Source organism: Cheilinus undulatus, linkage group 1, assembly GCF_018320785.1.
Source record: "Cheilinus undulatus linkage group 1, ASM1832078v1, whole genome shotgun sequence".
NCBI lineage: Eukaryota > Metazoa > Chordata > Actinopteri > Labriformes > Labridae > Cheilinus > Cheilinus undulatus.
Window position 1 is genome coordinate 44,972,468 of NC_054865.1, and position 12,678 is coordinate 44,985,145.

Sequence of the window (12,678 nt, forward strand, 5' to 3'; positions counted from 1 at the left end):
TATAACGTTTGACTTATTTTTTTTCCTTATAATAAACTTTTGCTTCCACCCAATTAATTAGTCAACATCTTTACATGTTTTATTCTTTTTCCACGAAAGGAGCATCCCTGTCTTTGCAACAACTATCTCTTGTATGTTTTCAAAAATAAAGTCAGCAAAATGTAACATGTAAACGCAAAAAACAGCAGGTGTTTGTATATCTTTTAATTTTTCTGTAATTATTTGGCAGTACCTCCTTGTTTTATTATCATAGGGTGAAATGGAGAGTAAAGTTAGATGTGTAGGAGTGCATAGTGTCCCGCACACTTTATAACTTCCAAAGAAAATATTAATTTGCAACCTTCATTAAAGGTCTAGTACCAAAACGAGGCAAAAAAAAAGATTTCTTTGCAGGTTTGACTGTATACATGAATTATTATAATCATGAATACTGTTATCTTTAAGCTTAAAATGTTAATTAAAATGTCTAGAAAGATTATCTTATCTACATGGTTGAAAGTGCCTAAAAAAACAAACATTTTACATATGATGTTTTTAAATATAGTATTCCATACATAACAGTGATTTAAAAAATTCGAGCCTTGATGTAGGGATTTGCTCAATCAGTTTCTAGAGCTGTGGTCCTCAACTGGTCTATAGGACCCTCCACACCCTCCTTAATGGGAAACTGCACCTGGATTTCTAAAATAATTTCAACTGAATTCATTTAATGAAAAACAGTAAAGTTTGGGCCTTAGACTGAACAAAAACTTGACAAAACAAGCATGTTTAAAAAGCCTGTCATTACAGAAGTTTGTTGTTTTCAGACGTTAACACACTGTCAGATTATAAAGTCAACATCTCAAGAAAACTACCCAAATGTTTTTATTATCGGGGGAAATGAAATATATGGATGCATGTCTGTGTAGGGCTTCCATATACCATAGACCTTGGTCACAACATTTCTTCCAGGTACACATTCAGGACCTACTGAAAACAGCTCCGCGACCCAATTTAGGATCCCCACCCACCAGTTGAGAATTTCTGCTCCAGCAAATTAGTAGACTATTGAATTTTAAAGGTAAGGTCTGGCTCAAAGTTGGTGCTTCTTTCTTTCCCAAAGATGTTTTGTGAAGTGTTATTTAGGGAACCTTCAAATATTAAATCTGTTTTTGAAAGCATTCAATAAATGTAGGTCTCTTTTAAATGCGCCAATCTATTTGCAGGAGTTAAAACATCACTGAGTTAAGGGGAACATCATTACTCCTTAATTTCTGACCACTTTTTTTCCAATGCTTGTTCATTTCTTTTTTCATTCTGCAGAATTTGAGTCAACTGAACTGACTGAATATTCATTCACATGAGTTTGATGCCTCTTTATTTCATGATTAGAATAAAAACTGTACACAGAGTGCTACATTTTATAGACTGGTGAATCCTTTACTGTGCAGTGAAGAAAAGATGAAACATTTCAATAGATTTTCCCATAATCAAATAGCTCACTTACAGCACACTGAATAAAACCCTTACTTTACCAGTGCTGTGATGCCACTATTGTTTCATTATTACCAACTACATCAAAACTCATGTGCATTTGACAAAGGCAAACCTAAAGCATTATAACACATTATATTTAAATATAAAGTGAATCACAGCTCAAACCAATAACAGTACAAGTTAACTTTGAGTTAATTTTTTTAGCTCCATTAGGTCCAATATCACCGCAATACAGAATCACAAAAGCAATCATCTTCATGTAAATGCCCAAAATATTGTTGGTTTCCTGTTAAAAGCTTTAAATGGTACTGTTTAGGTGGACTATGCAAGACCTTTTGAGATGTGGGAGAACCCTGAGAGAACAAAAGCGTGAGACTACATTTACATGTAAGAGGAAACACATGTAGAGAAGAAATGGAGGATACCTTTTTAAAAACTAAAACAGATACAAGTGAAATTAAGATTCATCTGCAATGTCAGGTATGACAATGACTTTAAAATAAACATACAATAATTTAATATTTAAAATCAAGTTTTTCCTTCAACTGACATAAAGTTCATGTCCATTTGTTAAGGTCTGCAACAGTTACACTCTACCTCTTCTTATTAACAATGCCTTTTTGTCTGAGCAGATGTTTGCTGTGTTTTACAAAGAGCTCGATCACACAAGAGTAACCGTGCAGCATCATAATCAATGATCACGTCAATGTGTGGAGCAGGAGACTGTGATGGTGGAGCACCTCTGTGTGTTCAAATGCAGCATTGCAATAAGGAACTCTATAGACAAACAGAGTGAAAGTGAGAAAAGCTGCAGGGGCAGCTGTACATTTATGATTACAGCACAGAAGAGTAAATACACACAAAACTCAGGAATCAAGATGGAATACAAGGAATAACTTTGTTGAAAGAGGGAATGTAATTTGATATGTATTGAGCTCAGGTTACTTTCACCCTCTGGAAAGTTTGTCAGCGCCTTAAAGTTATGATCTTACCTATTAAAGGTGCAATCTACAATTTTAAAGAGTTTTATGTGTATGAAAAAGTACACTTGCTCCCTAAGGTAAGTTTAGCATAAAGAAACTGGAAAGAGGGAAAAACAACAAGCTGGAGTAAAATATCTGCCAAACTTCAGGCCTAAAGCTCATGAATTTTGTTACCATTGAAACAAGCCGGGCTAGCCATGAACCCTGCAAAGCAAAGCTAACAGGCTGCTGCAGCACATTGAACAGACAGACAAGTATCTATCTTTTTGTATAACTTTAAGATAAAATGGGCAGATATCAATTCAAACATTTTGGACCATCCCAAAAAGCACTTGTAATAGGCATCATACATCAGGATCAGATCAAATGTAAGGCTACTCTGTTTTTATATTGTTTGCCAAGTTCACAAGGACCACAGAAGTCCTTAGAGGCGGGCCGGTTGGGATGGACCATTCAAATCAAACCTTTTAACCAGGTTCACCAGACTGAGTCAAAGACTGTACCTTGGATTAAACAGTAAGATCAATAAATACAAGGATAAATTCAAACAGAAGAGGTGTGAATATGTGTGCAAAGATTTCCAAGACCCCACATCCAGTGCACCGTGCAACATCACACCATGTTGGTTTGGGTGTTTGGGCTGCGACTCTGCAGGTCTTGTACCTGGTCAAGAACCCAGTGGATGTTTGGTCTCTCCTGAGGATTAGACACCATTATGGAGCTCAGCAGCATCTGCAGGCCCTCCGAGTAACTGGGCATGATGAAAACAGATACAGAGTTAGAACAACTTAGGCTGGTTCCTCATTTAGTTATACACACTTTGATAAAATGCTGTTAATCGCACATCTGTTCAGAATTATTTTATTTCTAACACAAAACATTGCAAGAGTTGCGTGGTTACAAAACAACACCAATCTACAGAACTGTGCAGAACTATTAGGCATGTTTGGGCCAAAAATGGAGGCTGGGGTAAGGCGTAGATGTGGTGAGTAAGCCACCTGGGGGCTACATTTGGCAGGAAGGGGGACTGACACAACCCCAGTTGAGCTCTAGATGTTCTTGTATATTCCGAGGGGTATGGGAAAATAATCTGTGGAAATGATAAGAAAGCCCACACCTAAAAGGCAGGGTACTGCCCTAACCAGCAGCAGTGTTGTGCTATAGATATCCCAAGGGCCCCCAAACAGTGGAAAGTCTCCAGGGGTATTGCCAGTGGTGAAAAAGCCTGGAAAAAAGAGATGCCGTCGAGCTTGACCTTGGATACATACATATGTATTGACATATGTCAAGCTTGACACTGGCTACCCTACCCCCTCTCTCTCTCCAGCCCCGGTTTGTGGCACAGCGAGCCCTGTGATCAACCCTTAGTGGCCTACATGCCTATAAGTTATGCACATGACTGTTGGTAACCAATGTGTATTTTTTCCATTACATTTTATGCACTTAATAAAGAAATTTAACTACTATTGAGTGGTTTATAACATAAAATATTCCTTTATTAGTCCCACAAGGGGAAATTCCAAAATAAAGCTTTTTCTTGGCCAAGTCTTCTTGACTGTAGACCAATATGGCTAATTCATAAACAGTATTCAAAGAAAAGTCTAGTGGGAGAGAAATTTCTTTCTGCAATGGCATTTAAGTAGGTTTTAATGATATGCCAATTTGGGATGTTAACTGCAATGCAGCATTTGACTGTTTAAGAACAGTTTGTCTTTAAATATAGTGTTTGTCATAGCTAAACTTCTTAATGTTTCAATCCACTATCCATCAGAACAACGGACACTGTCTGATGACCAGGACACTTTCTTCAAGTTACATTTTAGATTATTTACAGGGTGAAACGGACCTGCAGGACTGGGGGATGGTCACTGGATTCTGGACAGCCAGAGCAACACTGTCCCCTTTCTGAAACACCAGATCATACGGCCCCTCCAACATCATCATGCAGTAGAGCACACAGCCAAGTGACTGGATAGAGACATCAACAGAAGAAGTCAAAAACTGTTCCATACCAACACAACTTTAAGGTTTCAATGATTTAGTGATGTCTAAAATACAAAATGCAGAAAATACTCAAGAAAAGAGGAATGATCACTTTTTTTACCCAGATATCTGTGCGCTCATCTATTATGCAGTGGCTTTCCACATTGAAGAGCTCAGGAGCACGGTAGGAAATGGTGCAACGCTGGGCTGCCCAGTCCTGTATGGTCATGGCTTCTCTGCTTCCTCTAACCTGAAATTAAATCAGTGTTATCAAAAACATTACCTCAGTATAGATGACTAAGTTTATATTCAAAACATAAGCTTTCAGTAACACAGAAACTTCTATGCAGCCTGTAATGCTGTTAAATTTCCAAACCTATCTCATAACTTTACTTCCTCTTCTAATTGCAATTATGCCAATTGTGAAAAGCAAAATACTTCACCAACATAAACGCAAAATGAAAAATATGAGTACTTCAAGCTCCCAGTTGAAATATGTGTAAATTGTGATGAAATAAACTTCTTGCTGTACCATGGACAAGAATTTAACAGCCCCTGCAGATTAGCAGTAAGGAGTAAAATCCCTTGTGAGTCCTTCTATCACATTCTAGATTGCATTTGCATGTGGGCAGCATATCTACAGAGTTAAACCTGCATTTTGGGAAATAAAAAGAATGAGACATCCAGTGTTTGTTTGATACAGACGGTAAAACATTAATAGACTTAATGCCCTTACCTCAATCCTGGCACGGTTCATTGAGCCCAGGTCCATCAGTACCGGCCTGTCATCCTCGTCTAGAAGCACATTTGTGGGTTTCAGGTCCCTGTAAAGTTAAAGTAGACATATATAGCGTCAATGAAGAGGTAAGTAATTGAGTTAATAAAAACATAAAGATGTAGTTGGTAGAATTGACTACGATGAGCTGATTGATACCAAATATACTCGACACCTTTAGAAGATTAAATCATTCTAACAAATGTTAGTGTGCATCACTGGAGACATACTACCTGTGTGCATAGCCCTTTTCATGAATGGCCTTAAGCCCAGAGCAGATACCACGCAAGATCTGCAAAATCTGTTTCTCGGGCATCCAGCTCCCCTTGTCTCTCAGCTTCTCCAGAACAGACCAGAGACTACCTTTCTGTTGAGATAAACACGCCAACAAATCAGAAACCAAACTGCCAGAAAGGTTATTCTGATCACTCAAGCTGCTAAATCAACTTACTCTAATATAAGGCAGAAGTAACCAGGCTTCAGTCTTGCCTCCACGATCGATAAAGGTGTGTGCAACCAGGCTCAAGATGTTGGGGTGACTGAACATCTGATGCATTTCCACTTCTGTCTGTGCCTCCTGGCGCCCTTCTCTGTCATGGCACAGGATCCTTTTTAGGGCATAGAAGCGCCCATCTTTTACCCCCTCTACCAGATCAACATAGCTAAACCCACTGAAAAGAGGAGACAAATAGATTAGAATTCTGCACAATTTTAGACTAGACTTAAAGATATAGGGCTGTCAAAACTCCATATGTTTATCGTAGGCCTGGGCAATTTTAAAATCGCAGGAGGTGCAATATCTTTTTGGAAACATCTTCATTCATCCCCCATGCACCTTGGAAGTGAGGTTGTGCCAGAAGTACCTCATTCACTTTCCTTTTTTTCTTTTTTTTGACCTGAAATGTGTTTCAAAATGCCAGTTTAATACCTGTTTTGCAGCAGAGATGTTATGCCCTACACATTATGCAAACATTCAAGTGTCAATTTATTTCAGAACATTGGAATTTTTTCTTATAGTAGTTACCAATGTTCACTCTCTGGCTCTTGGTTGAAAGCCCAGACTTTAAAAACAATTAAAATACACTTTTGTTATAGCTGGGTATTATTTTTTGTATACATTTTCATCAAAGGGGGATAACTAGTGCATGTTATTTTATGTTTAATCAAGATGGTGTTTGCCCGTTTGCATTGGCTTTAACAGAGCAGCAGAGAAAGGATACATTTACAAAACACTACATCTTCTGTACACACTATAGTGCTCATGTTCACATGATTGAAAGATGTCACCACATACAATAGTAAGGCTCTGTCATGTGAGGATGGACAACAATGGAGGTCAAAGCAGGTGGCACAATTAGGCTAAATTCTTTTAACATTTCTACATTTTCCACGAGGTCTGACTAAATAAGCTGATAGAAGCTGATTTAGTCGATACCCTGTTGTGTAACTCTATTGACCCATTGGTTACCATTTTCATAATTCCTGTTTTATCCTTCTTGTTTTGATGAAATTATTTAAACCATTCATCTGAATATTCTGAGACTGTTATCACATTGCTCACGTACATGTCTTCAAAGATGTTTTAGTTGTACATGTCTTTAAATATGAGTACTATAGATGATATTTTGGTGTTCTTGTTTATATTGCACTTGTCATGACACTAGTTATCAATAATAACAAACAAATTTCTATGACATGGTGGAATGAGGTGAGGTTTAAAAGAAACAGTAACAGCTAGTTAACTTACCCTTCGTCTAGTTTCTGAACAAAGTAATATCTCTTGTTATCAATGGTGATGGAGCCACGGGAGCATATGCACAGCGTTTGTCCCATCCTGACTGGTACATTGTTTAACATCAAACTCTTCGGGTCCTGAAGGGAAAGGGTTTGTATATGAGAAGCGGTCACAAAAAAGTGACAGAAGACTATCCTCAAATAGTCTAGAATAGAGGAAATGCACCTGTTCGTATAGTTCACGAAGTAAAAGAAAATAAACGTTAACAGTTACGTGAGCTAACATAGAAATCATCGACACGAACTCGTATTTAATACCTGGCAAATAGAACATAAACGTCGTTTTATTACCTCAGCCTCGATCCCTGTGTACTTTTATTTTAATAAATGATAGTGGATATATAAAAAATAAGAACCCGAGGGAGTAAATTGCGACTTTAGGCGTCAAATCCTACCTGTTTGTTTTCTGTTTATCAAGTTAGCTTCCTGCCATATTAGCTTTCCCAATGCGGATTCTTCTTCTCTAGTTTTAGTCTGTAAATATGATGCGCGTTACCGCCACCTCCTGGCTGAAAAATACTAGAAAAATAAACGTAGTTTTCAAGTAAAAAATAAAATAAAATACAATAAAATAACCATAAAAAAATCTTGCTTGGGCAACCTAAATAGCTTCAGTCACTTTTTACAAATGCGAAAACATCACAATCTTGTAAAATGCCAGGGTGGTATTATTGGGTCCACTATTGGGCCAGAATAATTGATAAAATTGTATTTATTTTATATAGCCCTTTATTTTCAAACTTTAAATTAAGAAGTTGCTTAAACATTTTATGTCTAGATGCTGCATCCCTGCCAATCGTTATTGTAATATACCTCGTGTTTACTTTACACAGACACCATGATATCCTCAATGTAATAACTTTATTGACTGTTGTATACAGTTGAATGCCATGTGTCTGAAATTCAGATTCAGTTTAGCTTGTGTGGTCAAAGTGTGTTTCATTGACGTCTGAATGTCTATTTTAAGTTCAAATACAAATAAGGGAACACAGTTTTAATCAATTTAAATAATTTTGTAAACACCCTAAAGTGTTTTTACAGCAGACAAGCTATCAATGCATATATATACCATTTGTGAGTAACAGTGGTATGTATTACAGGTTAATTCTCAGATCTCCTGCACTTTTCTTCATACAAATAAAGTGCCGGTACATTAGTAACTTCAGTTATTAAGGTAATATCAATCTGAAGTTAAGAATTAAGATTTCTTTGCTAACCGAACTATCAAGATACTACCTTTGCGTATGTAAACTGAGACACCTAAATATGGACAGCTTTAATTTCTAATATTTTTAAACACTGTTTTTGTTGTTATTTGCATGTTTAAAAGAAAAACATCAATGTATCTGTAAATATCTTACTGAGTCACCTAGTGCACCTACACAGTCCATAACTTATCAGAAAACTGTACACGGAACTATACCTGCTGAAAAAAACCGGGAAAGAAACCGCAGAGCTCAGACACATGAGCAGGGCAAAAAACTGGGAGCAGATCTCCCTGACAAATACGTAAAAGATGTCAAATTAACATACTGTCTTTTTTGGGTCTTGGCCTTCATTAATTCCATCATTTTTTTCTCCTGTCATTGATGATATGTGTATACCTTGGCCTCTAGAAAATCTCATATAGGGATAAAATTAAGATGTTCTTTCCTACCTGAGGCCCCATCATATTAGAAAAGAGATTTTAATATTTGGAGGTCCTTAAAGAAAGCTCTGAAGTATTTTTTAAGAGGGGTTATGTGTTGTGTTGACTAACATTATTATCAAAATCATTTAAACATACACATTATAAAATACTTATAAGAAAACAAAAGTTGATTTTATTAAAAAAAAAACACACATTTTTAATGTCGATAAAAGGTTTTTATATCAACTTCTCGCTTCTTTTTCTTCTTCTTCGCCTCCTTCCTCTTCGTTGCGTGAACACTACTCGTTTGAAACACAGCGCTCCAGGAAGCCTAGTGGCGTGATAGGGAATCACAAGATTTGAGAGGCGAAATGATGGAAGACCACAAGCATAACAGAAGAGTTTTCCACAAAGACGGAGGTGATATTTGCGCTGTTTTAAACACTATATTGTATTTAACAGATTTATGGCAATTAGCCGTAGCTTAATTGCCGCCTAACTTGTAAAATTAGCCAAACTACCTTAAGTTTACTTAAAAACGTTTGTGAAACCCCGTAAAGCTGACTTACTGTTAGCTAACATATGTTAGCTAACGCTAATAAAATATAGAAGTTATGAATGTACAGATGTTTGGAAATTTGGTCGATTCTTACGGCTTTAAGTTACAGCTAAGATTTGCCTGGCTAGCATGCAAATTATTTAACTAAAGACACCTCGTTAGCCTGCAAGCTGTGGGTTAGCCTAGCTAGTGTGGAAGTAGTTTATGTGGATGAGTCTCACCGTGATTATAATCACTTTTAAACTCTTGGTATTTTGTACGGTCAGTCTTTAACCGGGCATCAAAACAGACAACTAAATGCTAAAATTAATGGTTATAAAAACGAAATTAGCCACACAGGTAAATATGATAGATTTGAATCGATCTCTAGTTCCCAGTAAACCGATGTTCACCTTGTTGAGTTGTCTTGCCTCAAGCAGGGCCGCAAGAGGAGGAAGGCAGAGTGAAAACTAAGCCTGTCTCTTGTAGTACTGGGGGAGGAGATGGGACCGCAGTTAAGCGCACATCCCAGCATCTCACATCTGAAGACGAAGATGAGTCCTCCGCAGGCCCACCGGCACCCCGCAAAGTCTCCAAGATAGGCTTTAGCATGGGCAGTCAGATGGGGAAGAAGTCCAACCCCATTTCTATCAAACTGGGAGCTTCAGTAAGTTTGTTGTCACAGCTGTAACTTTCACCAAGGTTGTCGGGATGTTTTATACTTGAGTCCCTTTCGATACTACTTGCTAAAACAGAAATACAATCTCAAATATTTTAATGATCCAAAGCATCAAAAAGTACAAAAGGTTAAAAACAGCATTTATTTGATAATAAAGTAGCACATGAATCCATGAAAATGAAGGCAAACTCCTGCACACTGTCTGAAATGCATGAAAAAATTGTTAACATTTTGGTACTGAAATACTTCCAATTTACTGTGTACTAAAGACAATGTGCAGTCGTTTGCCTACCAGGAGTTTTGATGGTAGCTGAAAGCAATAAGTTATCCATAATTGGTCGCCTAGGACTAAAACTGTTGCAGCTGTGGTAATCAAAAGAGGTATTAGTTTCCTTCTGTTTTTATAGTCCAAGTGTAAAACTCTGATATCATCATAACTCTAATTTACACAACATACTGCAACACAGCGACACCAAAAGAGCAAACGTTATAGACTGAATTTGATGTGTAATGCTCATAACATAGTTCACAGAACACACTTCTCAGCACAGCCATGAACAGATTAATTGAGTAAACCTTTTTAACATGAAAAAGAGAATAAGAATGACTTGAATGATACCTTTATTTTATCTTGCATTGAATCAGTGTTCATTTCAGGGTCTTTTTCTTTTTTACAAAATTGATGAAAGGGATGCATGATATTGGATTTTTGCAGAAATCCAGTATGCCAATATTTACAAGGTAGTTTTGGACAATACTGATATTTAAATATATTTCACAACTAAAACTTCTGTCTTTAAAAACAATTTGAAGTTTGAGGGTGAACATATTAACAAATTTCAATCCTTAAAACACGCTCTAAAGCATAAGGAATGATGATGAGTAAAGAAATAGACTTGAGCTGACGAAGGGTTGTTGGTCCAGCCTAAAACTCCACTAACTACTTGTAAGGCCAGTATTTACAGCTGGTATAGGTCGATTTTTATAGCCAAAATATGGGCAGAAATTTTCATATTAATGAATCATTTCTTGCATCTCAAGAATAGTGACAAAGTTTGATTGAAAATTATGTGTGATACTGTATATATATATATATATATATATATATATATATATATATATTAGTATTCAAAAGTGAAAAATGTGATACTCCTCATATATTTCTAACCTAAATCTTGTGTTCCTTTCTGTTCTAGAAACCCAAAGAGCCTGCACCATCCCTACCTCCAAAAAAAGCAGGACTGGCTTCTGTTTTTAATGACAGTGATGATGTAAGTGTGCATAACGACAGTCATTTCATGGTTTAAAAATATCCATACACAACAAACCCTAAGAGACTACCTTTCCATTTCTCTTGCCATGCAGAGTGAACCTGAGGAGATGCCTCCCGAGGCAAAGATGAGAATGAAAAACATCGGAAGGTAAACACACTTCTACTTGTACATATGCATTATTTTTTCATCAACTTACACTTCTACTGAAGCATTTAACTTTAAAACATTACAAAATGAGTCATACATAATATACTGATGCCCAAATAATGTAAAATTTCAATGTTTGAATATAATTTGAGTTCTCTGCTGTGTTTCAGGGAGACACCGACATCTGCAGGACCCAACTCATTCAACAAGGGCAAGCAAGGCTTCTCTGATCATCAAAAACTTTGGGAGAGGAAACTGAAGGCCCAAGCAGACAAATTGTAGATCTACAACCGTTTTTTTGTCCTTAATGAAGGTTTTTGTATAGTTTAAACCTTGTCAGAGATAATTTGAAGGACAACTTTAGCCTTCAATGATACTCTTGGACTGAATTTATGTTCATGTTCGTGACCACTACCGGTGGAGGCTAATTGGGAAGAGAGATGTGGAGATGGGAGAGACAAAAACTAACATGGTCAGTGTATTGTTTTAAGTGATTTATTTGCTGCCGTTGCCTATTTCTGGGTAACAGGGAAATCTGAGACCTCATTCTCCTTTTTAAGAACTGCTTGTTAGATCTGAGGCTAGCTAGGTACGGGCGCCAGCAATCTGTCTGTATTGATTGTCTCATCTTAGTGTAAAAATGTAAAAAGTGTGACACGTTTTTTTTTCTTTCCCAAACCCATAAATGCAAAGTGTGCGTTTGAATGCAATGTCAGTTTGTGCTTGTGTGTGTGTGGGCATAGATTAGTCAATAAATAATTTCCCCTAATAAGTATACAACCCTTTGGGTTCACCTGCTGTGCCACATCATAGGCAGCCTTTTATATTTTTTGTTTGTTTGAGCTCCAAGTAGCTCTTATTTGTACACACAGTACTATCTCTGTCTGCTAACTCTGGCAAATAGTTCAGTCTTTATGTGTGCTTGCTTTTAGACAAAGGAAGGATGCAAATGTGTTTTTGTTTGGAGTTTTAAAGAGCAGAATAGAGCAGAGATGACTTGAGTACCAGCATGCTGGTAAGTCATATGAAATCATTGTTGGAAGGTAGAGATCAGGCAAAATTGTATACTTTTCTTTGTATTATGATTATTATTGTTCAGAAAGCAAACTCTTAGAGTTAATATGGTACCTCTGTGTTTCTCCTCACTCAGATAATCTTGGTTACCTAACCTTTGTTTAGACTTTCTCCTACTGAACTACACCCATATCCACTGTTTCAGTCTGTTTTATCAAACACAGTTCTCTTGAATACAGATTTAATACACAGTCATTAAAATAAAAAAGTGAATGACATGACTGTCAGACATGTGGGCTGTCTTTTCTAACAGAAAACGTAAGTTTCCTCCACATACTGCTTTGTTTTTTAAAAGGATGTCTTAAAGTGGGCAGATGGAGAGATG

At 36.9% G+C, this 12,678-nt stretch overlaps 2 protein-coding genes across 4 annotated transcripts; one reads left to right on the forward strand and one right to left on the reverse strand.

The window, feature by feature from the left end:
- Positions 1-1,340: 1,340 nt before the first annotated feature.
- Positions 1,341-7,470, reverse strand: stk16 (serine/threonine kinase 16). Of its 2 annotated transcripts, XM_041795026.1 has the most exons (9): positions 7,407-7,470; positions 6,965-7,089; positions 5,669-5,888; positions 5,451-5,584; positions 5,179-5,266; positions 4,564-4,692; positions 4,306-4,427; positions 3,123-3,210; positions 1,341-2,253 (listed from the first exon to the last, which is right to left on the reverse strand). In XM_041795026.1, exons 2-9 carry the CDS (start codon positions 7,072-7,074, stop codon positions 2,227-2,229), a joined length of 918 nt encoding a protein of 305 aa, XP_041650960.1. In that variant the 5' UTR covers positions 7,075-7,089; positions 7,407-7,470; the 3' UTR covers positions 1,341-2,226. The 2 variants fall into 2 exon arrangements, with proteins under 2 accessions (XP_041650960.1, XP_041650950.1); XM_041795016.1 differs by having other exon boundaries at positions 1,341-3,210.
- A 1,511-nt stretch (positions 7,471-8,981) lies between these two features.
- On the forward strand, positions 8,982-12,575 carry LOC121507900 (PEST proteolytic signal-containing nuclear protein-like). Of its 2 annotated transcripts, none has more exons than XM_041784407.1 (5): positions 8,982-9,061; positions 9,620-9,846; positions 11,055-11,129; positions 11,224-11,279; positions 11,450-12,575. In XM_041784407.1, the coding sequence occupies exons 1-5, from the start codon at positions 9,013-9,015 to the stop codon at positions 11,559-11,561; spliced, it is 519 nt and encodes a 172-aa protein (XP_041640341.1). In that variant the 5' UTR covers positions 8,982-9,012; the 3' UTR covers positions 11,562-12,575. The 2 variants fall into 2 exon arrangements, with proteins under 2 accessions (XP_041640341.1, XP_041640258.1); XM_041784324.1 differs by having other exon boundaries at positions 8,993-9,061; positions 9,617-9,846.
- Positions 12,576-12,678: the final 103 nt, after the last annotated feature.

Coding starts and splice junctions, on each gene's coding strand:
- stk16 (XM_041795016.1), bottom strand. CDS start 7,074: ATGTTAAACAATGTACCAGTCAGGATGGGACAAACGCTGTGCATATGC. Junction 5,889..6,964: donor GTTCAGAAACTAGACGAAGG/GTAAGTTAACTA, acceptor TCCTCTTTTCAG/TGGGTTTAGCTATGTTGATC. Junction 5,585..5,668: donor TACTTCTGCCTTATATTAGA/GTAAGTTGATTT, acceptor TTATCTCAACAG/AAAGGTAGTCTCTGGTCTGT.
- LOC121507900 (XM_041784324.1), top strand. CDS start 9,013: ATGATGGAAGACCACAAGCATAACAGAAGAGTTTTCCACAAAGACGGA. Junction 9,062..9,616: donor AGTTTTCCACAAAGACGGAG/GTGATATTTGCG, acceptor TCTTGCCTCAAG/CAGGGCCGCAAGAGGAGGAA. Junction 11,130..11,223: donor TTTTTAATGACAGTGATGAT/GTAAGTGTGCAT, acceptor CTTGCCATGCAG/AGTGAACCTGAGGAGATGCC.